The 27,368-nt window shown below is 36.6% G+C and overlaps 1 protein-coding gene across 3 annotated transcripts in view; it reads left to right on the forward strand.

Annotated features, from left to right (window-relative positions):
• ZNF385B (zinc finger protein 385B) overlaps positions 1–27,368 on the forward strand; it is a gene marked incomplete at both ends in the record, with an annotated part of 153,371 nt that overhangs the window by 108,784 nt on the left and 17,219 nt on the right. For all 3 annotated transcript variants that reach the window (XM_080346760.1, XM_080346758.1, XM_080346759.1), the window contains 2 exons: positions 8,715–8,825; positions 20,915–21,077. In XM_080346760.1, coding sequence (XP_080202886.1) covers positions 8,715–8,825; positions 20,915–21,077 — 274 coding nt within the window. The remainder of the gene's footprint in view (positions 1–8,714; positions 8,826–20,914; positions 21,078–27,368) is intronic.

Consider the following 27,368-nt stretch of genomic DNA (forward strand, 5'->3'; position numbering starts at 1 on the left):
TGCCTCCCTTCTATTTCTTCTAAAAACATTAATACTTCTAAAAATGCTGTGGATGCATGTATAGTACTTATCAATTCATGTCCCAATTAAATTTGCCTTTGTTCCTTAGGACTTGCTTATTATATCAGAAAAACTGAGGAATGATTGCACTAACTCTTTGGATACACGCCTTTATTCCTCTGTAAGAGCGCTGCTTTTTTTTTTTTTCCCCACCAAATCACCCAGAAAGGGATCTTCTAAGTGCAGAATGAGGATTTCAAGCAGAGAGGTGTAGCGGAATAGGTGCTCTCTTCTTTCCTGGTCTTTTCACAGCACTAGCAAATAGCTGTGTCAGACCAAGACAGGCATGATCAGACTGTCACTGCCTGAAACCAAGTTACTGCACAGAAGGACAAACCCTCTCTCAGAACTGCTGCAGCAGTGGATCCAAAGGTGACAGCATGTTTGTTCTGGCATCAAGTTCTAAAAACTCTTGCTGAGTTACTCATACCCTTTCGTCTGAAGAACATAGCTTGAATCAAATTCTCGGCTAGTATTACATAAATATTCTTGTTTATAGCAGAATGAGAGACAGCATTTTAGGAACTTCCCAAATTGGTAACTCCAATTTAGAATGGATGCTGTACAAAAAGGTGTTGTTTAAGTAGAGCCATTCTTTAAAACGCTAGAAGAACTTAATGATTCCTTAGCATGTAACATCTTGCATATTGATCACATTTAATGACCTGTAAGCCTTCAAAGTCAAGTGCATAAAGTCAATGGAAACCAAAGATGGCACAGTAGTCTTAACTTGGTCTCCACTGTGTGTTTAATATAATGTAAACTTGAATTTTACACTCACTGGCTTTCACCTTCTGTACCATTCTTGCTCTGCACCTCCCTGATTCATTTTCTCATGTCATCCATCTTGTGGACTGAATGAAGAAAGAACACTTTGTGATCACACTATGGAAGGTTATCATGATGCATGCACTAAAGTTTATCTTTCAAGGCAAGCCAAATGATCACTGTCTGCAACTCCCTACAAAGGACGTATACTCCCCTTCAAAAAAGTCTCAAAACTCCAATGTGTTCTACCTTGTCCTGAAATGAGAGCAGCACTATACAATTCAAACTTAGTCACAGTAGTACAGCCAGGTAGCTGTCATTCTGCACAAAAGCAGTATCAGCAACTTCTCAGATTCCATCATCACAGAAAATAATCAGCAATTCATATGCTTCCTTCTGAATTGGTAATGGTCTCATGGGTATAGATTATAACATCTCTTACAGCTTTCACGTTAGTGAAATATTTTCCATCTAACTAGCCCATAATTGGTTTCTAACCTTCATATTTTATAGGACACATGGGTTAATGTGGACTAGTTACTGCTTCAGTGTCTATTTCTCTTCAGGTAGGTTTATGCCAGTGCTTTATATTTGAGTTCTCTCAGTCTCCTTGCGAAGTGGACCAGAAGTATTTTACATCTGCCAGTGAAGGTGAGCCAGCTGGAATGGGCTACAGGAAGAGAAAGAGGACCTGACTAGTAACTTAGACAGAAATCTCTGTCTCTTCTCCAGCACCAGCCCTGCCTAGACTAAGTATCCTTGGCTTAACCCAACGACAGCTTCTGGGAGGGGCTATATTGCTATTTTTCTGCATTTTCAATTATGTCCTTCATTTTTATTTGTGACCTATCTGCTTCTCATGTGAATGGCCCAGTAACCAGCCGAGGCAGAAGCAGAGGCTTGCAGACAGGAGCACAGGGCAATGGCATCCCCAGCTTCCTTCACCCCTCTACGCCAGAAGCCTCTTCTGTCTCTGGCACGGTGGCTCGGGAGCTTGCTGTTCCTCAGCAGGGTCTGGATTCAGCCACTTAATGCCCAGCTGCAGTGCCAAAGTATGCTCTGGGACTCAGGATTATATACAGGAGGAGTGAATTATAGATGCAGCCAACTGGCTGTTGCCAACCCGTTATTTACGGTCTGTTCATGGGCTCTGATTTCATGAAGCGGTAGGGGAGCGACCTGCTCCACTCCTCTCCCTCGGAAACACTGAGCTCCAGAGAGCAGGTGAAGTTTTGTGACCACTGTACTTCACACTCATTAACTAACAGCACAGAAAGGAAATTTAAGCAATCAACTTAGAAGGAGAGGAGTTTTGTGAGGTAGCTGGATATTTTGTTTGTTTTTTGTGATTTTTTTTTAAATCAAGAGATGGTACAATTTTTCCTTACAGACATTTTATATCCTTTTTTATAGTCATGCAGGCACAAAAGGCACCTCAGGTGTGCCTTCTATTCCTGTGCTGAGCACTTAAAAACATTCCTATTTTACTTTTAGTTATTGTGGATATAATAGTTCATGTTATCCAAGTCATAACCAGAATCACCCAAACTACAACATGAAGAATCAGCCTGTTACCTTTTACAAAGGGAATAAAAGAGAATAATAGGTGTTTTCCCAGATATTTGTGGGTCAGCAAAGCAGAGATTCAGGAACCACATAATAAAGCCCAAATTCTGGCAGCACAGCCCTCTGCTCTGTGACTTGTCTTTGCTTTCTCTCTGACTCTCTCCTCTCACAGTACCTGCCTGCAGAGCCCCTCTGCCCTCAATGTCTTCCACTCTTCAGTTACCTGTAGTCCCTTTCCTTTGTGTCCTTAGACTTTTTGTACCAAACAAGGAATTTCTCCTGCTCTTTCTATGGCTTTAATTCAAACCAGCAGAAACCTTTTTCAACTGCAGTAGCAGCTTTTAGAGACCCTGAAAAATACTTAAGGTGGTATATTTTTCCCACAAAATGCTTCAGCCATTTTAACTGAAACTTTTCAAAAAGATTGAGCTTGAAGCAAACACTTGGTAAGAGACACAGAGTTAGATACAGAAAAAAAAAATGCTGCCAAAAGCAGGGAGTTGTCAATCAGTCTCTGACAGCCTTTACAGTTTGTGGTATTTTAACATAAAGATGCAGGTTCTGTAGTTTCTGTCAGGAATCTCTTCAAAGAGCAACTCTTTGTTAAATAGATGAGCCTAAATAAGTAGTTTTCTGCCTTGTTTCTACTGTTTAATACATATTATTCTCATGGAAAGAAAATCTTAAGTAAAATAATACAGACTGGATTTAAAGAAGAATCTCTTCAAACCTTAATTATTGTTTAAAGTTTCCTGTTACTTTGTATTTTCTTTAACCGGAATGAGCTGGATAAGCTTCCTCCTCTCAGTTCCCAAATCAGCAGCCAGATTGGAAACCATTTCTCTAAGGAGAAAGCGCAATGACAAGCACTGCTGAGAAACAGTAATCACCAGCTCCAGTAGCCTTTCCCTCCCACTTTAAGGGAACTCGGCATCCATGGGGTGGTTTTTGAGAAATGGTTCCTAAATTCCATTGTTGTGCCTACAAGTAATTAGGTCATCAGCCTAATTCTATAAAGAAATACTGTTTCTGCATACAAATCCTACCATTTGCTGGGTCCTCCAGAAAATCTGTTCCTTGGCAGAGATGTGTTTCATCTCTGCCTTTACAGAAAGCTTGGAGCTAGTGTCTCTGACACTCGACAGCATTTATTTCTTTTGCTGGTCAGCACAGGAAAAATCTAAGATGCCTTTATCTTCATTGAATTGCTTTCTTGCCAAATTTTAATATGTTCATGACACAAGGAAGCTAGTTAAAAAGAGAATGTTGTTAGCCATAAATATTTTAGGCATTAGACCATTGAAGGATGCTTTGCAAATAGACTGTGAGGAAAAGGTGTCCTCTCAAAGCAAAATTGTAGTTTAAGACACAGGGCACATGTGTTGCATCACTGTGCTTATAAAGGTTTTGGTAGTATCTAATTGTAAGTCTTGTCTTAAGCAAAATTCTAGAGCACCTTTAGAGAAATCTAAATTCTCCATGTGTCTGATGAACACAGAAGCGGCTGCTTTTGCAACATCCTGGTTGTACATGGCTGGCTTTCCTGCCTTCCCTTAGACCTTCATCACATTTTTCCCTAAGAAACTAATAATTACTGCAATAATTATTAAATAACAAATTATAAGAATGTAGCTAAGTATTAATTTTGTTGTATTCTTTCTTTTTGAATGTGGATGTAGCAAGTGGTCTTTTAATCTAGGTACTGTCAATTTTACAACAATTTAGGAGTAGGGTATGGCAATTTAAAAATCTTAGTGTGAAACCTGTCTGCAGCATACCTGAAAACCAATGATACAGAGGTCTGAAGCACTGACCAGTTCATTTCAACTATCAAAGCAAGGGTGATTTGCAGATATGTGCCTTTTGAACTGGTCTTCTCTGTATTCAATCTGTCTGGCTTCATGGCAGAGATACCATGAACTTCAGATGCCCCCACAAGCCGACAGTAGGGAAAGAGGATCACATTTCTTGCTCATGTATTTGTTATATGAGACAGGTTTCTGCCTTGCTTTGTGTAATTTACTTATATTTAAAGAAAAAAAACCCTACAAACATACACACAGGAAAATAAAATAAAACAAACCTCCACACACAACAGACTTTGATTCTACATTAATTTTCAGGACAGGTTTAATTAGAAGTTGAATGTTCCTTTAAAGATTTGTATTTAAATACAGCCCTTTTAAATCAAAAGTGTATTGTGTTCTACTGATTAAAACCAAACCAAACCAAAAAAAAAAAAAAAAAAACCAAACCAGAAACATAATTATTGATTTTTAAATGAAGAAAGTCTATTATTTTCTTACTGTGAAGAAAAGATGACAGCTGTCAGCTAGCATACTTATGCAATTCTCAGTTCTGATTTGCTTCTCATTTATATTCTGCCATTTTATCCATTTATGTTCAAGTGTATATATACGCATATAATTTATCCTATTTTTAGATTTTTTTTTTCAGTAAACAAAAGGGGAAAACTCAAGTCTACCTAAAGGCACACCATTCCAGTTTGTGCTGTTGGTGTTGTGCAGAAGGCTGGGAGCAAGAAAACTGGCAGCAAAACTTAGAGCAGACCCTTTAGAAGAAAAGGGTCCTACCTAATGATATCTCAAAGATGAAAGCAAAAATCAATAATCTTGTTTACTTCACATGTTATCTAAACTTCTTTTCTTACTCTGGACTCCTAGGTTTGAATCTTTTGTCAGGATTCCACTGAAAGACAATTTTCATATTATTTTGCCTATTCACATTATTTTACTGTCAGATGGAAATAGGTAGTGTGACAAGAATAGCTTTGCTCTCCCAGTGTGTTATTGGTTTGATTTTCAGCAAGTCTCAAACTGTAGTCTGTTTTTATTTTTTGCCGGATCTGGAGGTAAGATGGTTTGAGTAGTGTTTTTTTGTTTAGCTGAACACAGAAGAGTGTTCTGAATAACAGCAGCCTTAATAATAAATAGCAGTTATATAACAACTTCCAGCAGATTATTTCAAAGAGTTGTAAACATGTTACTTAGACCTTTCAGCCGTTTTGTGAGATTGCAAATATTTTTATTGCAATTTTACATATGAATAATATAAGACTCAGGTGAAGTTACTCATGTACAGTTAAACTTGTGAGACAGCAGACACAGAAATAGAAGAGGTAGTAGTAGATTACTGCTGAAGCCTGTCTCGATTCTGTTAATCCTTGCTCACTTTGATAGTTTGAGTAGTTTTAAGGAGACGCATTGCAAAAAGATAGTATCTTCAAGTTTGTGGGAAATACTTTTTTAAGTTTAATCTTTATTAAACCAACTGAAATAGGAGAACAAGATTAAAAAGTTGTTAAACTTAGTTATGGCTACCAGAGCAATGTGAATTGCTTTATTAGTTCCTCCTGCAGCGTAAACACTGTAGTACAGATTTTTATTTGCATTTGTGGTAACTGTTAGCTTCTGTTATTATTTTGGTTTATAGAACTGTTTTTTAAATACTATTGGTTCCCACTGGGGAAATTGTGCTGCATCATTTCCTAATATATACCTCAACAAATTACTCTCTCCATCTTTCGTACTTTCTCCCTCTGTACACTGAAGAGAATAATTCTGTGTGGTGATCTGAGATCGGTTTACTCTGCAGCATTAATCTTCTAACAGAGAGATACTATTTTATTTTTCCAGCATGCTGTAATCCACTCCAGTTTCTGATATATTTAAAAGCTATTAATTATTGATATTGCACTTCTTGAGTTCTAATCATGACCAGACTACATTCGGGACTCCGGCTTGGGAAGGAACATTACCCGTTCCCCTGGGGATCCAAGTGGTACCTTCTGGAGGCAGCGTGAGCTGTTTTATTTGTGAGATTTTGTCCTCGTGCTGCTATATTTGTTTGAAACTGGGACTTTGTGCATAGTCGGCATTGCATGGTTTTGAACTGCATTGCCTAACGCGAGCGCTGTGGATTGTTATCTGGAATACACAGAGGAGTCATTGATCACTGCTGCTTCTTGCCTTTTTATTTTGTTAAACGGGACTTCAGACGCTAGTGGGTGTTTTTGCTATTTCTTTTCACCGATCTCAGACACTTCAAATGGTTGAGGTACTTTTTAGCATTAGTCTTTTGTTCTATATTACCTGATCTAACAATTAGTAGTTACATTGAAAAGCAAAACATATCTGTCCTTAAAAAAAACTCCGACTATTTCCTAATGTTATAGCAATCTGTTAATATATATTGTACTATAAAATGGATGTTCAAAAAACTTTGAATCTGCATGTATAATAGTGATATATTATGCAGGGTAATACAATAAATGGTACAAGTCAGAAACAGATTTTATTTTTGTTATATTTTAAGTTTTTAATCTTCGGACTAGTGCCAGATTCTAGACATCAGAAAATAAGGGTGCTTATTTTAAAGTTCTTTTAGACTTTATCACATTCATGGTAATAACACTGTAGTGTTATTCAATAATTCAATAGTTCATTCTAGACAAGGCATTTTTACTCTTGTAAGTGTCTTAATATGGCACCCTTATGGCAATGGAATACAGCAGTTAATGGCAAAAGTTTATTAGAAATATATTATCTCCAGAAAATTTTTAGCAATGACATTTACAAAACTCAGCATTTGGTTTAAAAGGAATGTAGCAAGAAACTTATGTAGCCATAGTCAAGAAAAAGTTAAGTGTTTAATGTTAGCTAATAGATTATCAGACGTCTTCTTAGGCAGATACGATACAGCATGTTTTTCTTGAGTTTGTGTATTTGTGCATATGTATATATGTGGAGAAAATACTCAGCAGTACAGGCTTCTCTAGAGGCTGAAATGTGTACCAAGGGAAAATTACAGTATTTATCTTCACATTCAGAAAGTCTGGAAGCATCTGGTTTAATGATAGAATTCTTTAACAAATCAACCACTCCAACTTTTCTCTCCTCCTTTTCTAAGGCAGCTTAATATCAAATATGTGATGTGTACCATCCAAGATTAAACAGCCAGCTTTGGTTTCTTCAAATAGTACTGTAAAGGAAAAAAAAAAAATAATTGTGACTGCAAAGCAAGCTTCAGAAAAATATAATTTTGTAACAAACTTAACTATTTTCTTTTGTGCTAGTTTTAAAACAAGGTTGGGAAATGAGCACTTTTCTTGTAGACTGCCATCTTTTGACCTCTCCTCTACAGAATCCATTTCTCATCTTAAGTAGGGATGGAGGACCACGTGTGCATAGATGCTCATAGGATAATGTGGTTTGAAAGGGACCTCAGAGATCATCTGGTCTAACCTTTTGCTCAGATCGGGGTCAGCTGTGAGATCAGAGCAGATATTCTGTTTTATATGAATTAGAAAAACATGATTGAATCTTTTTGAGTCAATAAATTAATTTTCAGCTGTGCCCCTGCCACATCAGGAAAAATTATATGTTGTGCTTAATTGAGACGTTGAAGCAGTAGCGTTTATAAACTCTTTCCTTAACATCTTGTGCCATTTCCCAGTTCCTGCAGTGTTAACAACAGAGCTCTTTTTGATCTTGCGGATATCCTAAACTGATAAGCAACAGGACTCCTGGTATTTAGCAAAGATGGAATCAATTGCCAGTCCCAGAAAATGTCGAATTTAGGATTAATATATTCAGTGCTTCACTTATCTCATTTTTTTCACAGTGTCAATGTTTTCTGAAGCTTGGTAACTTCCATACCATTTTCTGGTACAAACATCCCTGTGTGTTCCTCTGAACCTCAGGTTTCCCATGGGCTTTGTCACTCATCAGTTTTGCATGGAAATGTTTGGAGACTGTGACCTTTTTTCCCTGCAAGTGATGTTTCCAATGGAGCCTGCAAAGGACCTCCTCTCACAAAGAGGTCTCCAGAGATTAATATTTTCCAACTAAGTGCTAATATTGATATCTATCACTGAACAGAAAAACAAGTAGAGATAAATGACAGTGATTTGTTAGGGCGCAAAAATGGTTTCTCGCAATGTGTCTGTTGGATCAGCAGGTGATCAGGGAAGGCTTTCGGGGGGCTCTTTGCAATTCAGATGTGATTGTGGGGCCCTGCAGCACGAGGATGTGCAGAGTTGTGGGAGAAATTATTTAGTAGCCTGGGGATGGCAGCAACAATGGAGCTGCCTTTTCTTCGTGAGTTCTGGGATGCTTCCAATTCCCTAACCTGTGTTAAATTTAATTATTATGGGGGCTGAAATTTGATTTCCTCCTGTTTATCCAAAAAGTTAAGAAAATAAAAGAAAAGGCTTCCAGCAGAAAGTGTTCTTTTTTATTTTTCTTCTGTACTGTATATTGCCTTGAAAAGTTGTAAATCGATTATTGTTTGTTCTCCAGATGGATCCTGTGCAAAAAGCAGTCATAAACCATACATTTGGAGTGTCCATTCCCCCAAAGAAGAAACAAGTCATTTCCTGTAATGTCTGCCAGCTTCGCTTTAACTCTGATGTGAGTATTGGCTATTTACATTTCCTTTTTTTGCTTTTCTTTTTTATTGGCACGTTAGGTTTAATTAATCTAAGCCCCTTTCTCCACAAAAAATCATTCCAGTTCTGCCTACCTCCTGCTCAGCCTGCTGGGCTGATATTTTGTCCATTCAGAGGTGGAAGTTCATAGAGGTACGTGGCTGTTTGATTTTTTGTGAATGGGTCTGGTACGATATCCAATGCCATACCCACTAATGGCATCCCATTTGACAGACCAGTAACCTTCAAGAGTTACTGCAAAAAGAAGTGTTTGGGGGTTTGTTTTGGTTTGATTTGGGTTTTGTTTGGTTGGTTTTTAAAAGGAGGGGAAGCAGGCGGAAGAGCTTTCCTGTGAGTTCTCCATGTCACACACACTCCTGTTTCAGAAGAAATATCTTTTTCCTGTTGTTCCTACATCCTTGCTGATAATGTCTTCCAATTTTTTAATAAAGTCACTCTTCCAGTAACGTTCATTTTTAATAAATATGAACATTTACTTCTAATTGTCTTTTTGAGGTTAAGAAAGTTCAAGAAAACTGTGTTCTGAGGTACAATTCCAAAAGAATGCATTACAAAGGAGTACATTGACTGATATGTTTAAAATATATATTCAATTAATGTTCTTCCTGAGTACCTTGAAAATTTAAAAAAAATTAAGAAAGCCATGTCTAAGAAAATTATGACCTTTGACACTTTAAAAATATTTATTTGTTCTTAGAGACAACTTATTAATGTCAGTAAGCTAATTAAAAAAAAAAAAAAAAAACACAAAGTCTCAGATTTTTTGTTGATCTCAAGCATAAGAACAAATCCTGAAGTGACTTGTTTATATGACATATTTTGCTGTTATAATTTCAATCTAAGAAATACTTTGCAGGCACATCCTCAAAGCCTTCGTGTACTTGGTACTCGTAGAGATTTGCTAGAAAGCAACCATAACTATTACTCTGATTTTTCTCTGCCCCTACCATTCCACTTTGAAAAGTGTCCTGTAAAGTGGTTTCCGCAGTTTGGCTTTCTTGTCTAGGCTGGTAAGGATTTTGAAGCAGTGCTATCTTGCCTTAAAATTGATTTATAAATCTGTCCTCTTTTGCCGAGCTGATTAAACTTTCTTTGAAGTGGCAATATCTACTTAGTTAACCAATTTCAAAAGTCATTATTTAAAATGTAGTTCACGTGCCTTTCCTCTTTAAGGTTAAGATTTGAGGTCAAAAAAATCTTTCTCCTCTGATACTCAGTTCAGACACCTACTTTTACTGATTAAAACAAGGAACCAATAAAGTTCCTGAGCTCCATGAAGTCACTCACTTTGTCTGCACTGACATTCAGGTGGACAAACAGCTCTTCAGGCCGATGGAATGAATCGCAACTTGGTGGCTCAAAACAAACAAACAAAAAAGCTGAAATATTATATCATTTTGTACATCTGCCAACCAAGCAATTTTTCCTGTCTATACTTGCAAAGTAGAACAAAGAGTACATATCACATTCTGCTTTCTGTAGTGGCATCAAAAAAGCATGAGAGATTATAGCCTTCATTCTTCTTCTGCGGCGGGTCTATTCATACAGTGTCATGCTCCTTTCTTTCTAAATGTGATCGATATGCTCAGTTCCAGTTACTAGAAAATGTCATCATCCTTCTGTAATGGGTGGTTGTAAGAAGGGATGAAGTATCAGGACTGTGCTGCTGTTAGTGATAAGATGGAGTTCCCTACTTTCTACAGCAGTTTGCTTTACCAGGACATTCACAAACAACCTGGAAATTGGATTTTAGAATGTGCTGATATTCTAGTAGTGTTATTAATACCAGAAAATACTTAAATTTAAGTTTCTCAAGTATTTTATAACCACAGCATATAGGAATATTTGGAGAACAAGTTTTCATAGTACAGCATTTCTGTTTTAAAAGCTATCTAGCCTTTCATCAGATTATTCAACTTCTCCTGGGAAGCTTACATAAGATTTTAAATCTTTCCTCCAGGTTCGATATTTTGACCTGAGGAGTTATTTAGTGTGTGTTGCCTTCTTTTCTTTTTTTTTTTTTTTTTTTCTTTCCCCCTGAGAGAGATTTTATTCAGATATTATTCTCATCCCCTCCTTCCCCCCCAATCTGCATTGTTATAATTTCACTGAGGTAATGCTAATGGCCTTTCAACTAAGCTCTGCAGACTCTGGTAAAACTTTCTTAGCTTGTTCAAAGCTCCTTCAAAGAAATAAAATCTGGATTCTTTGCTTGTGTTTTTCTTTTTGGTCCCTTTATAATGTGAATTATGCTTAAAGGATGGAATGGTTATTATAATCCATCCTGGTTTTACGGACTGGGTACAAGGGTGTCAGATACTTGTGAACCTTTTAACTGTTGAATCTTTCAGTGAATCTTTTCCACTATGTAACAACCTAAGAATGTATTGAGAGCCTTTTGGGTGGCATCAAACTGTGATAATCTGCATTAAAACCTTGAGCATAGCACATTGCAGAATGAGGTCTTTAGTGCGCCCAATTCACACTTCCACTTCTAGCTCTATAAGGCTGGCATGCTCCTTCTTGTTGATGAGCATTTTGCTTCTTTGAGCTTCCTTAGATTTCAATTATGCAAGCAAATGAAATAAAAATGTCAGAAGTAAGCTATTAAGTAGTTTTCTTACTTTTGGTCTCCTAAATGAATTTCAGTTGTATGACATTTGAAGATTCTGACCTGATTCTAGTAGTGCTTTATCTATTGCATAAGTAACATACAGACCAGTTGATATTCATCTGTGAGAAAAAGAAAATTGGTTGCCTTGCCTGCAGTCTTTTCCTCCCTGTGTGGACACTTGCTGGTATGGATCAATAGACCAAAAGAATTCAGACTAGTGAATTTATAGTTGTCAACCCACGCACTGAATTAATACAGTAAATGGTAAAGGTTTCAGTTTTCTTTTGCTACTACGTCTGCAGGTTTAGCTTTGGTGAGAGTGTTCCGGCAGCAACTCCAGAGACAGGGATCTGCATCTCCCTGCAGGAAGAGAAAGTCTGATACCATGGATAGAAGGAAATTTTAAAATATGTTGTCTCCAGTGTGGGAGTAAACATATCTAATGTGATGCTTTCTGTATTTTGAAAAATAAATTTGCTGGGATGATGCTATTTTTCTTCTACCATGTTATACTTTCAACAGTGTTTCCTAACTGAATTCTTCAGGATCTCCTAGTCTCCTGTACTTTTAAACCAATTTTTCAAAGTGCAGCATAAAGAAAACATCTTTGTACAAACTCTATATTCAGTACAGTTTTAGCCCGATCTGTTTATCCTCTAGCAAAAAAGAAATTATGGGTTTTGACTCACAGACATTCATCATCATACTCTACCTGTCCTTTTCTAGAATTCATTAGCTGCAGTTTGGTCAGTTTGGAAGTTGTGTGTTTCTGCTAATAAATTCTGGCATAAACAATTTGAGCACCGCTTCCAAGCTGTGTCAACTCCAGGAGAAACTGTAGTACAGAAGAGATGATCTGAAGTCTTGAAAAACAGAAAAATAAAATATCACCTCTGTAAAGTAACACCATACTAAAGTTGTTCTAATAGCCTGAACAATGATGTCCTTGAATGCAAATTTTATCTGTGATAGTAGTGTTGACCTGAGAACAGTGAAAAGTGAGGTTGCTTCAACAATTTTTTTACAGGATCTAGTTAAAATGCCATTGCTGGTACTTAGAGTGGTATTGTGTGCCCAAACCTCAGTGTCTTCTTGTTTGAGTATCTGAGGTATCTGGGACATCTACACCAGGCTGGTAGACCTGAGAGAGGACCTGCAGTGGGAGGTCAGGCAGGACACCTGGGGACATCCTAAATTATACTGAATGACTGTTTCTAGAACCAGATCCACTCATTAGGTTTGCCTTCTAGTTTCTTTTTCCTTTTTTTTTTTTGTTTTTTTGTTTTTTGTTTTTTGTTTTTTAAATTAGGGGCAGAGAAAGCAGAATTTAGTAAGGACAAAAAGCATTAAAACAAAAAAGACAAAGTTATTTGACCTCACATTTATGATACCAGAAAAACTGAAAGTTAGCAGAGCTCTCAACAACTCAAAGAAAGTGAAATGGCAAAAAAAGTGAGGAGAGAATAGAGAAAATGGCTTTTTCCTAAACTGATTTTTAGGGATGGTAGATACCAGGAGTCAACTGCTGTTGAAATAAGTTGGAAATCTCAGTTTAGGAAAGATAGCGTCATGAAGATTGGTAGCTGATGAGACTGATTAGTCAAAATATTCAATGAGATTCTTATTCCTGCCTGTATAAACTTTATTCTAGTATGCAGAGGAACATACTTTTTAAAAAAATTGTTTAAAAAAAGAATAAAAGGCAAAACCATCCTTTAATATTTACAGTTGGATTTGCTCCAGTATATGAGAATAAACACAGCTGTTTCCATCTTTGCATTGAAATACCTATTAACACCATTTTATCTTTTAATTTCTACATGATGATGAAACAGTACATGTTCCAGTGCAGCAATTACTAAGTGTGTTGGTGAAGTTCAAGCTACAGTCTTGTGTCCTAATCTAGCTCAGAAAAAATGAGAAATATATTAGTTATCTTTACTACCACCGAGACAGTAGAAGAGGAAGAATGCTCTTAATGGAACAGATTGTGATAGTGAGTCAGATTTTATGCCTGCTTAAAGGTCACCCAGGCAAGGGACTTAACTGTATTCCACCAAGAGGAAGCAAGACATGCTGAGGTCTTTTTTTTTACCTCTTAAGAATTCTGGGATTCCTTCCAAACCCTTGGTATGTCTATGTGGACTATAGATAAGCATTGCTAAATAAGTTTTCATATTAATTATGTAGGTCTCACTTGTTGATATTATTTATATTACAGACATTCTAGCAGAAACAAAAAGCAGATTGAGCTTGCTGAATCTTTATGATACTTGTAAGAGGGTCTGATAGCAACAAAGCAAGAGAAAAAGCATTTGTTTTTTATCCCACATAGATTCCTTTTCTGCCTAGTCTTGGCACGTTCTTTCTCCTTCCTTCTGGCCACCAGATGAATCTGCAGCATTTCCTGCAGCTGCTGGTGTGGCAGTAAGTCCCTCCAGCAGCTGTGGAACTTTGGCCAGGCTGTCCCTGGGATGTCTATTATACTCTGTTATGGTGTCTGATACTGTAGCTTGCAGCCGTAAGAGAGAAGTGAGTTGCAGTTGGAAGGATACCTATTTGGCTTCCCCAGAATTGCTTTTTTTCTCCATATCTATGGATCATCGCCTTATGTTCAAGTAACTTCTGTCTGCTCTTCTCTCTCCTTATTTATACCGACAGTTCATAGAGTGTTTGGACACAATAGTGTCAATGCTAATCCAGTCCCTTTCCTCAGCAGCCAGACCTCTTTGTGCTCCAGAGTCACTGATATGTTATGGCAGAAATCTACATGGGTTTTTGTTATTTGTTTTTTTGTTTGGCAGTGTTTGTTTGGTTGTTGTTGTTGTTGTTTTGGTGTTTGGTTTTTGTTTGTTTTTAATTTGTTTGTTTGTGTTGGTGTTGTTTTGAAAACAGAGTTTGTCATCTCTTAATCACATCTGAAAGAAGTATCTGCTCCCTGTCTGCACTTGCTTGTCTTTGGCTGTGATACAGCCTGGTGGGCACTATTTTGTTAATAGTTTGTCACTTGATTGAAATAAACTTGTGTTGTTTTGCTCTGTGAGTGATGACTGAAAGTCAGTATTGCCTTGTGGTGTCACTTGCAAAGACTCAGAAATCAAGAAAAAACACCTTATAGGCAGATCAGAAAAAGCAGAAAAAGAAGTAGCCATTGGGCACTAAGAGATGCTGAAGGTCATCTTATTGTTGAGTGAATTTATAGCTAATAAAAATTATGTAATGATAGTGATCATCTTTTTAAAAAGCCAGAAGGCAAATTTTTGAAGTTTAGGCAAGTATTACCTAATGTTAACTTTGCAGATTTGCATGGATCCCTCATGCTGTCAAAAAAATAACACACACCATAATCAATAGCATCAAATGAAAATCTACAGAATTGTCAGTCTTTTGTCAAATGTTTTACATTTTCCCTATAAATAAGACTATTTATATTGATTCTTTGGATATGGAGGATAGTGAAGCAGATAGGAGGTAATTAAAACCATAAATCTCAGGGACTCATGAAGGTAATTTTCTGTTTTGTAGACAGAACTGACAAAATGATGGAAGTTGTTAGCTCCGACATGACAGAAATACTGCCTGATTATAGAGTACAGGGTTATAACATGCTGAAAATTCTCTTCAAATAACAGCTATTTAACAGAGCTTTTAACTAACTTTGGTTAGGTATTTAAAATATGAGTTTACTACTCATAGCATGGCTGATCTTTACAGCTGTTGGATTTTTCTATGTCCTTTTCAACACTAATCTACCTTACTAATTGGAGCAATTAGATTTCAGAAATCCATTGAGAACAGAATTGAAAAAATAATGTATAGCTTTGGTATAACAGATGTATGAACACTTCAGTTTTGCAGACTTTTTCAGTTACATCTATTATTAATATTAAATGAGATAATACTAAATTTTTCAACACCACTTCCTAATTTATTGCTTAATGTAATTTTTATTAAAGTTATTATTCTAATCTAAATTCTTCTTAATTTAAATACTCCTCACATAAATATGCATACTCTTACAATATGGTTCTAGCAGGTAACCTATGTGACCGAACAGTTGGTATACCTCTTACTATTTTAAGAAAGGGAGCTTTATAGTTTAGGACCTGATGTGAATTAAGATAACCATATGTTATGGATATCAATACCTTTGTACTCCTCCAATCTTGCACAGTAGATGCCTTTTCTAACAGGCCCACTGCCATTGCAGCCACATCAGGAGAGCTCTCATAGGGATGCTGCTCACACTTCATTAAACCACTTCTCCTAATTGCCTAATCTAATGCAATTATGCTTAACCTAGACGCTTCAACACTAAGAGCTTTACCTGCAAAAACAATTATTTTGTTTTTCACTTGAGAATATGTAGCTACGATGGAATTCTGTAGTTAACAGGAATTCTGGATGTCACAGCTTTGTTTAGATCCATCCTTTTACAAGAATACTATCACTTATCTTCCAGCACTACTTAAACCTTATTTATTTCTTTCAGACAGATTCTATAGATTTCAAAATGAGTGTGGGTAATTCAAGCTATTGATAATTCAGGATAAAGACCTGAATATTATAAGGATGTTTTAAGTATTCTGAAATAATTATCAAAATAAGGAAATTCTGTATTAATGGTGGGCCCCCTGGAACTGGTTTCAGCTTGATGTGTAAAAGTGGGCAGGTACACAGGTGTTGAAAGATGGTCTTTCCTCACTCTGTGTTATGACTGTATTTAGGACGTTACCTATTTTTTTTTTTAGCTTAAAATTATGTAAAACTTTTTGTGATATGCTGGGAGATTTTATCTTTGCAGATACTGCAGAGCAGAATAGAAGTTTTCAGCATTATTACAGATCTGTTAACTCTTCTAGTTGTAAATTGTCTATGTTGTTGAACTGTTATTGGCAGAAGCTTTTGTGGTATTTTCAGCAAAACGTTTTTCATTGGAGTTTACCATTACATTGACACCAAATGAACACAGCTTTTGAGGTAAAATTGCTGTTGAGAAGGCTTCCGATCCAGGCTACAATTCCTCCTTTAAAAAGAAGCAGCAGCAGGAAGGTGTAGGAGCTACAAGCCACCATGTTCAGTTCTATTGAGTTGTGGTGCTCACTGATCTTGCAGAACTGAAGGCATGAACCTGGACTTCCGACGGTGACACTTCAGAGTCCTCCTTTATTTCTATATTTCTCCTTCCTAATGTCATACTGCTCTAAATATGGACAGATAATATAGATAATGTGGTAGCAGATTTAAGCATTCAGCTTAAGGGCTACTTCAGCTGATCCTCAAGAAAGCTGGAAAAAATCTTGGTCTTACACACGTACACGCTGAATCATTAGACTTAGTCAAACCTTGCATCAGGCTGTCATTTAAGGGATCTGGTAGGTTCATATTTCGTCTCTTTGTGTAGTAATAAATTCAGTTAATTAGTCATTCACACACCAAATAGATTGTAAAACTCAGTCACTTGTGGGCTGTCAAAATGAATAGTGCTGAGTTCAAATATACTGTCAATCATTGCTCCTGACAGGGAAAATTTTCTGTTATCTTTTATACTGTGGTCTTAACCTGAATTTCAAGATTTCCTTAAAGGTAATACCCCTATCAATGAATCTGTATGATCTGTATGTTTCCTGGTTATCTATATCTTTCTATATATAGATATCCATACATATACACATAGTTAAGTTTATGCAAAGTTAAGATTCTGAGGTTATTTTAAGCACTGTAATATGCTAATGTTATACTCATTTATTTTAGCAAGCGTGTTTACATGTAGAGGGTGAAGATTTGCATTGTTGATGTTTTAGTAGATGCAATCTAGTATATAAGGCTAACATATTGTATGTGGTCTCACAGTTTAACATCCTGTTGCTTAGATTCCAAATGTTATAATTTGGTGTTGCAAGTAGCAATTAACTGTAGATTTCCAATAAAATGTAACATTTGAATCATTTGTGTGTCTCAGTTAAATATATTTTTAAGAGAGGAAAAACTTGTCCTTTCTTGTAATCAAGGCATTAATCCTTCTAGCATAGAAGGATTGGTTGTTTCTTTTTTTTTTTTTAATTACTGCTTAAAGACTGTGAATGGAACTAAAAATCTAGATTGCTTAAAGAGATGATGAGCATCCTCGCACCATTTTAAGGTATGAAATTTGAAAAATGATGAGAGAAAATTGGATATTTATTTGTCTGTCAATTATATTCTTCGTTATTTGCAACCAAATTCAAAATACAGATTTTCGCTAATCCATGATCTTCTAAAGATTTAGATATACGTTTACTGTCTTAAAATATGTATCCTGTTGATCAAAAAGTAATACCAGGCAAACACATAAACACTTTTGGTATGGCCTGTCAGTATAAAGGTATTTTTTGCATTCTGGCATATAATATCACATTTATTGCAGCTTAAAGCTTTTCGTGTTCATTAAATCATACTGGCCAGTACTTGATGACCTTCTATATTTTCTAATAAGTAGGGGGATTCTGTTTTAAAATGTCACAGTATGTATATAACAAGCTAGTAGACTGCAGTCTGTTTTAGAACCAAGTGGAAATGCTATGTACTGATGAACTGAAGCACTGAAACTGTTTACCAAAGGTAATTTTTTCATCCCCAGCTGTTTTAAAATCAAGGCTGGCCAATTTATTTTGCCCAAAGGAAAATGGACTAGCTCAAACAGTTTTGGAAAACGCTGGTGTTTTCAGAAGCCCTACTTAGATGGTCATAGCAATACCTTTTGGCCTTGTAATGTGCAACTGTGAATTTGATAATAAAAATATTATAATAATTACAAAACTTAAATTAAAAGTGAGTCAATTCACCACATTTCCATGAGACTTTGCTTGTGTTTATGGAAATCTTAATTTTAATTCTACCTGGGCTTGTTTGTTCTCAACAGGTCTCATGTACACTATATGAGGATTGAATGAAAGGAATCAAAAACTGTAGTAGGTTGTTACTGATATTGCAGGCATTACTATTGCAAATATCAGCAGAAAGGCTTATTATCAAGGAATTGACCTACTAAGTCTTTCTCTTGAGTGCACTTATGTCTCTTATGTTATAGCTTTGGCCTCAGGCAGCATATGATCCTATCAACAGCACACATATGCGCATAGAGTTTAAATATTTAAAGGGACATCATCAACTTGAGAATGCTTGAGTGGAAAATCTTGTACTGGTTGTTACTTAAAAGTATGAGAAGAGAAAGGGTATATATACACCTCAATTTTTGACCTTTTGTACACTGTAACATGTGAATAGTTTATTTAATTTTGTTGATGGTAAACACTCCTTCTAGTGCATCATGTAGCAACAGCAAAGCTTAAGAGAAATGGACAAAACCCAGCATGGGTGGAGAGAGACAGGGTGAGGCTCCTGTGCCTGCGTAAGCCCATGAACATAACAAGGTGCAAACAGGTCTGTCTGTGGCCTCTGCCTGCATTCAGAACTGAAGAGGTCCAACCCAGAAGTTGACAAGTGTCCCTTTAAGTAGTGCACGTAGTAGTAGTGGTATAGCTGTTTAGTTGTTTCTTTATAATCCTTAATTTGTGTTTGTATACGTGTTAATATTTCAAAGGTTTTAAAATCAAGAAATAGTTTAATAGTCATTGATGAGTAGACTACTGTTTTTATAATGAAGGTGTTCTTTTAAAAAAAAATCTTAATTTCAGAGGAATTCAAAGTAAAACTTATCTAGCAACCTTTCTTACTGAATGCTTGCTTACTGAAATCTAGAAAAGATGCAGCTACAACATGTCATATACACCGAGCTTTCAAGGTGGAGAGTGCTGTGTTTCACAGGATGTATAATCACTTAAGAAGCTTCAGTGTATACGAACTTCATTCCTCTATTTTAGCGGCAGTTCTCCATCGGTTTTAATTGTGTATACAATTTTTGTGAGGACTCCAACACACCATCTGTTCTCTGGTCCAGCTGTTCTACTCTTCACTTACACTCTACCATATGATAAAACTGTTATTACCTGCTGCCCCAAGGTGGCTATGTTGTAATGCCTATTTCTGTTGATCTTAAAATGATATTTCTTGTTATGGCAGCACTTATTATGGAATCCAAACATCTTAGATGTTATAGCTGCTTTTTATAAAAAGCATGTGACTTGTTTCCTGTCTTGCTTCATTTAACACAGTGAACTAAATAAAATAACCCTAATCAACTCAAGAGAGAGAATGTGGTTTTTGCATGGACATAGTGAAAGTCTATTTGCACTGATGTTTTTATATGCCAGGTGCCAAGGTGTGGTCATCTGGTTACATGAAGCATGCTTTCTCTGAGTGTTTTACTTTGAAATAAACTACAATATTAACTTTTTTAGTTAATATGTAACCTTCAATAGAGGCACCTAGTTGTATGTCTGAAATAATTTTTTTAAATTATGTTTGGAAATACTAATAATGCAAAGCTAAATAGTATAACATTATGAAAATAGACTGTGTTTTGTATAAAATTATGTTCCTTATCCATTTTTGGTAAATTAGTTTATTAAGAAGTCAAGGAAAACATTCAAATTCATCAGCTGAGATTTCCAAGCTTTGGAGTTTGTATTAAGCATGTAGTTCCTTAGTTCTGCACCTGACAAAGTGGCCTGATTTGTCAAGGCAGATGGTTATGTAGAATCAGGAACAATAATGGGGACTCAAAATCATTGAAAAAATGGGAATTTCTTTCTGTGTCTAGTTTTAACTGTGCTACTTCAAAAACACTGAACTAGTTTCTGAGGATAGTTTTAAGACAAAGATGCAATAAACATTACAACTCATTACCTATTTCTACTGTTCTGTTTGGGCAGTCCAAGACTTATCAAGACTGATAAGTATTTAGTTTTCTGTGGTTTACTTGGGTTAACTGAACTTTATAGGTATGGTGTTTCTTAATTTTAACCCTTCTCACTTGATCTAATAGTGAAGTCATATCATCATTAATGCCTGTTTCAATTGCTGTTAGTGTAACAATGAAAATACTTGGATTTTGTACTAGATCAAACAGAAGGAAAAATTGATTATTTAGTCATATTACTGCATGGTACATCTTTCTAACCACAAGCAATAAAGACTAGGGAATAGTACATGGAAACTGAGTATCATCTTTCTCAATTGGATGCGTTTACATTTGTATAGTGCTCTAAATCCTTCAGCACCATGGAAGCAAATAATTACATTAGGAGTGACAGAGCTTTATGTAATCCTAAAGCTTCTTTTTCTGAGTTACTGAAAACACATACCATTCATTAACATCCTGTTGTTTGAATATATAAGAACTTATATCTGAGAAAACTGTTGCTGTAAAGTTACTAAAATTTTCTAGGTGGGATAATATGGTGCCTACTATTGAAAGTGTCACTTTTCTGCCTTGTCATCCATTGTGTTATACAGAAGTACAGAAAAAAATGTGCCTGATTTGTTCTCCTTTGTAGAGCCAGGCTGAGGCCCACTACAAAGGAAGTAAACATGCCAAGAAGGTCAAAGCACTAGAGGCAACGAAAAACAAACCCAAAGTTGGTTCTTCCAAGGACAGCGCAAAGGCTAACACAAGCTGCTCCACCACGCCCGTCACAGCCAACATCTCTGACAAATCAGGTCAATGAAAACTTTTTGTTCTATATGTTCTTTATTTTCTCCTTTTTGGTGTTTGTAATGAGAGAATCTGTTTGCATGATACTGATCCATGACTTGTGTTTTCTAAACTGTTTACTCTGCTTTCTTGTACAGAATGGCTTGGTTTTGATATTATCAAAGTGCTTTTTCAAATCTGTGAAACATCTGGTGTCCCTGAATGCTCAAGGCTATTATTTTTTTGAACTTGTGAAATTTACTCTTATGAAGTATGGATGTTGTTCATACAGCAATAATAATGGATGGATGTGGGTGGAGAGGCAACTCTGAAATGCCTGTATTTAACCAAAGCACAAGAAACCTGTGTGAGAAATTTTCCCTTTCTGAATAAGTTAATTTTGCTCAAAGAGGAAAACACACCCACAGAAATGTAGAGAAGCCTCATGGTGTGGATATTTCCTGATTTCCACAGCTCATTCATGCTTCATCATCACTTTTGTGTTGGTTTTTTTTTCCATGTTAGTAATCTGAGGAAGGTCAGTAACACTAATTGCAGTGGAGTTGCTTGAGTCTCCTTCTGCTCTGTCGGTGTTGAGTTACTGAATGAAACAAGAGAATTTCCTGAACTCACTGACAGTCTGAAATACTGTACTTGTTATCCAAGAGAAAACATCTACTGTGGGTTACCCAACTGTTGGTTTAATAGACTGTTTCTAATAAGTTTGCTTCTTCCTTGGTAGCCATTTTTATCCTCTTTACTGGAGCTGAGCTTGACTTGTATGCCATAAGGTGGACAAAAAACAAAAGGAAAAAAAAAAATCCATGTTGGTGGCTATTTGTCATCCTGCTCTTTTCACAGCAACACCAAAACTGTCTTTGGGTCCTAACCAATGACATTGGATGCCAAATTTGGGGTTGATTCACCTAGCAAATCAGATTTTAGGTTTGAGAGAGATAACACAAACCCAAGCCACATCTTCAGATAAACAAGTCGTTTTACTACAAAACAGTAGCAAACTCTCATTGATCTAAATAACATGTGGACTATTGAATGGAAATAGATTAAAAATATTTGATGAATATTTTACTCTCTGAAATATCAAAAGTAACTTTGGTGAAAATAACTTACTGGTCCAGGTATATACTGTAAGAACTCAGACAACAGTTTAAGTAAGATATCAGTTAAAACTTCAGAGGATTTAACATGGCAAGAATGCATTCTGTGATAATATAGTTGTATAATGCCCACCTCCATCTATGCCAAAGGCTGAGGGCCAAATAACAAAGGTTTCAGCATTTTTTACAAATTCAGTCATCTCTTCCATAAGTCAGGATCGGTCTTGTATTTCCTTTGCCAGACTATGAGATCTGTCCTCACTTAATTTTCTTCTCTGTGCAATGTAACTAAAATCATTCACAATTCTACATGTAGTTTTTGGTAAAATAGTAAAACCAGTTATAAGGGAAACCTGCACTTGATATTTTCATGTTGCCCTGTTTTGACAGTGTGTTGTTATATGCTATTAATTAGTCTGCAAATTAGACAGATTACCATCTGTGTCTGTTGGATTATGCCACTGCAAGTATTTGTACATTAAAAATAAATCACAGTGGCAATTTAGTTAAACATTTTCTTCCTCTTAGGAGAACAGTGGGATTCTCTGTGAAGAGGAGGCTCCTCAGAGCCTGTTAGTGCTCTACAGGAGATTGTGAGTGGGATATTTGGGAGGACAAACACCTGAACCCAGAGCTGAAAATTCTCTGTATATGCAGGGAATACCAGTCACAGAGGTGGGGAACAGCTTGGAGATTGGAGTTTTTACCATGCTATAGACTTGAAACCAAACCATAATTTGTTCAGCTACACTTTCCCTTACAGATACTGTTGTTCATCTGTTCTTTAACGTATGTTTATCTCTTTAACATAATGATTATTGCAGCTAGAGCAATCACTATGTTCTTTCTGGGAATCAGGGGAGGTGGGGGGCGTTGCCTTGAAGTAAATTAACTGATACCATTTTTTCTGAATATTTTAACACAGCTTTCTCTAAAGAATTGTTTATTACCATATTTTAATTGAAAAGATATATTTGGGTTTTCCTTAAAAGATTTCTAATACTAAGAGTTTCAGTTAATTGTGTGTATTTTATCCTGATTTCTTGAGGAAATGAGACGGTCACATCATCTGTCTTTATCTTGTTATCCTCTGGCCCTATCATCCCAACTTTGGCTGTATTGCCTAGTGTGAAAAAAAATTTATGAGTTGAAAATGTTTTAATGAAGCTTCTATGCATTTGATGAAATTGTTACCTGAGTAGAAGTCTTAACTTACAGTCCACCCTGAGAGATGCTGCTCTGTGAGCTCTGTTTTGCTTGGCTTGCTCACTGGCCAGGCATTGTTTGCCTTCAGGACAGGGGATCTGAGAGTGTGTATGTATAGTGTAGGTCCAAAAAAATTGCATGAGAAGAACATAAGGTAGGAGCTAAATGAAATCGAGGAAGAGGATTAAATTCCACTGCTTGTGGAGCTATTGTTTAACCCTTGTACTTTGGAGGTTCGCTAAGTTTCCAATAAGTGTTCATCAAGAAGTAAGTCATTCCTAGCATCCTTGAGTATGGAAGAGGAGAATGAGAAACTAAACAAAGATGACAGTTTTAACTTCTTATGTTCCATTGTTATCCACTGTACTTCCATTGGTGTTAGTCCAGAATGGGTATGGAGAGTTACAGTAAACTAATGAACTGAATTTACTATTGCCTTGTATAGGTCTGCTAATAAAAGGACACAACAGGCACGACTAGCAGCCTTTTGGATGTGCTGTCATTTTGAGTGAGATAACGATGAGTGATCTGGAGCTCTCCAAACTCAACAGTTGCTATATATTGAACTACAATGTCACATTAAGTTTTTTACGGAGCCATGTCTTCTGTGGGCCAGACATAGCATGAGATACAAAACACTTATTTGTCAGAAGTCACTATTGTAGTAGTAACAGAAAAATTATTTCACTGTTAGCTCAGCTTGCGTGATGAATCTCCCAAAGGCAAAACCCAAATTCATCCAGTTCTTGTTTTTCAAAACTTATGATACAGTGGTGTCTCTACAGCTGTTCCTTTCAACTTGAGAATTGTGACTGCTGGTAGAGCTACAAAAGTTAAATTAATCTTTAAGTTCTTTTGGGAAGTTTCCTGCAGACAAAAGTGACCCAAGCTGAATGGAAATGGGTGACTCTGGAACATGGTCTGAGCATGGCAATGCCCAAGTTGTGAGAGAGTGATCTTCCCTGCTGACTTTAATAATATATTACGAACCAGAAATTTTGTACATTGATCATCAGCGAACATGTAAAGCCATTGTACCATAATGCTGAGTGAGCTGCAACCTCAAGTAAGTGGATATTGAAAATGCCACAGATGAGGCCTGTCAAGGTTGTTGTTCCTGGATGTCTTACTAGATCATGTCTGCTCATCCTGTTGGGTATTTGCAGTTTGGAGGTGTCCATAGGGGACCTTTTCATAACCTGTCTCCCACACAGTTTCTCTAGCTACCCTGGAAGAGTCTAGTAGTGGCTATAGAACAGTTTTATACACTAGAAAAGCACTATTGTGACACTGCAAGCTTTTTTTTTTTTTTTTTTTTTTTTTTGTACCTGCTTTGAGACATGGTTACAGAACAGCAGTGTTAACAGCACTGGGAGCCGTACATTCATGTGGGGAATTGATTCCCTTCCCCCCCTGTGAAAGCCCAGGATTTTCAGGATGGGTTCACACAGATATATACATTTATGTATGGCATTGCTTTAGAAAAGGGCAGGGGTAGCAACCAATACATAACACAGTTTAGAATGTTCAGAGTGTGTTTTAAATATAGCTTTGAGAATGCAATATTAGATGATGTCTGTGATGCCAGGTTAGCATAGTCTAGATGCTTACACTGATGAGTCCTTTAGGAATGCATATGATAACTGGATTGAAATGTCACTGTTTACTTGTCAAACAAAGAGGAATTCTTTGATCATACTTCCAAATTAAAATAAAAAGTTGAAAATGAAGCAGACATGATGTGATATCACCTTCTTTGCATTTTACTTTGATACAAAAATCAGGAAGTAAATGCAACTGTTTTAAGCTACTCAATAGAGTCAAAAACAGGTTTTGGATTATAAAGGTCATTTGTTTTCCTGTCCGTTCAGTATATGCTGTCTTTCCCTTGTGCCAATGAGAGCTGTTTGTGAAGTTATAGGTATGGGCATTTCAAGTTCAGTCTTCATTCAAATAAGATCAGAAGGCTCTGCTACTTGGGACATAGTAGGTACAGATAAACCCTTTGCATGCTCCAAGAAAACTCCTTTTTGTTCATCTGGTACAGGGATAGGCAACATCACATATCTAACTAGGCCAAATCCTAGACCCTGCCTCAAATCACGACCCCTCTTACTACTGCTGTGTTCTGTAAATGTGTCTCAGGGCAGCTCAACAAGGAGTTCATAGGGTCATGGTGATGATATTCCAGCATATGAGCAGTCCTGTGGTGATCTGCTGTATATGGCAAGGACGGCAGCAAAGGGATGCGAGTGGAAAGTTGTTTGCCAACTTCTCGATCCTAACAGGACCCTGTAAGAGTTGTTCCAATCTTTACAGCTGTATAACTAAAACCAGCTGGAGGTTGTTCTGAGGAACGTCGTCATGATAGGAGTGCACTGTCTGACACTGAATGGGCTAGCTCACATTTTGAAAACAGCCTAGACATGTTGATGAACCTAATAAATGCCACTTGATTTCATGTAGATATATGGTAATTAGTTGGCCAATTGGACAGGACTGGCAACTTCAAGCTGTATCAGACTTAGAAAAGTTCACCTTGAGGTCTTGTTTGTGGGTTTTAGTTCATTAAGGACTTTCTGTGGGTGCTTTTACAACAAAACTGAGTGTTTATTCCTTTTATTCCTAAAGTAGAGTGCAACACATTGAATCACATTTACTCAGGAACATTATGATGGGTCATATTTCTCCAGTGTCCCAATTACCAGTGCTGTTTATTCATCAAGTACCAATGAGGTGTAATGTCCAAAGGGAGGACTCAGTTCATATTTCACAAGTCTGCCATCAGGACACTCCCTTAGTCACATTGCTTTCATTGCTTATTATGAAATCTTTTTGCCGATGCTTAAATTCTAAACTTTTCCATATGCATCTCTGTACTTGGAGTAATACTAAAAATCATACCAGTTCTCTTAACAGAATTCCTTTTCACCTAACATTTCTTTCCATTCATTACCTTGTTTTCCACTTGTTTTAAAAGAATGGCTCGTTTACATAGCTCCAATAAAAGCTTTTTAGATAATCCTTCAGATATAGCTAGGCGAAAGACACTTTGCATCCACAATTCAACTGTGGTGTTCCGGTGAATTCTGGGTTATTTGTCATATAGTTACAATTATAAGAATGTCAAAGTTTATGATGTTTCTAGGGCATTTATTCTTCAATCTTTTACTTATTTGTAATGCATCCAAATCATCAAGACCTTAAAAATATGTTGTGACAGTTGAATTTTGAGGGCAGGGCAGGGAGAGATAGAAGCTGTAGGAGAGGAACACGACAAGAATGTGTTTGGTTCACTGTCCCCCAATGTCAATGAGCCATATTTAGAGGTTTTGCCTTATGCCCTCAAAGATGCTTGTCATTATGTCTAGCCTCCATCTAAAGCTACTGATGAGTCCCATCAGTTCTTCACATTTATGCTTACACAGAGAATTCTGCTGAAGTTATACACCATAAAATAATCATGCATCTGTGTTTATATGTATTCAGATAGTGCCTGCTAAGCACAAGCACATTTCTGTTAGATAAAGGCATCAGTTTATGGGCAACTAAGTAGTAAATTCAATCAGATTCATCTGACAAGGAGAGTCATTTCAAGTGCGTTTTTTCATTAAACTCCCTGAGGTTGGCAAGTTTTGTTCTCTTTTCATTCCATGTTTCACAGCCATCTGAAGGTTGCTCTATGTTGCTGCTTGTTGAAACTCTGTCCCCACAACAGCAGTAAAGACACAGGATAGAATTTGCTGCTTGACCACAGTGCTTTTATAGTTGGTATATAAGATAGAATTAATAAATGCTCATGAATACATCACAGATACACTGTTGCAAGTACCATGCGTGTACTTACATGAACAATTTATTACCAGTGTTGATATGTAAAATATACCGTAAGTAGCACATGTATCACCTGTATTGGATTTAGTAATAAATAGCTTCTGGGCATTTTCTGGTGGTTTATTTCAGCAGCTGTTTCAGGAAGTTGCTGTTTACACT

This window comes from Nesoenas mayeri (assembly GCF_963082525.1).
Source record: "Nesoenas mayeri genome assembly, chromosome: 6".
Taxonomy (NCBI): Eukaryota; Metazoa; Chordata; class Aves; order Columbiformes; family Columbidae; genus Nesoenas; species Nesoenas mayeri.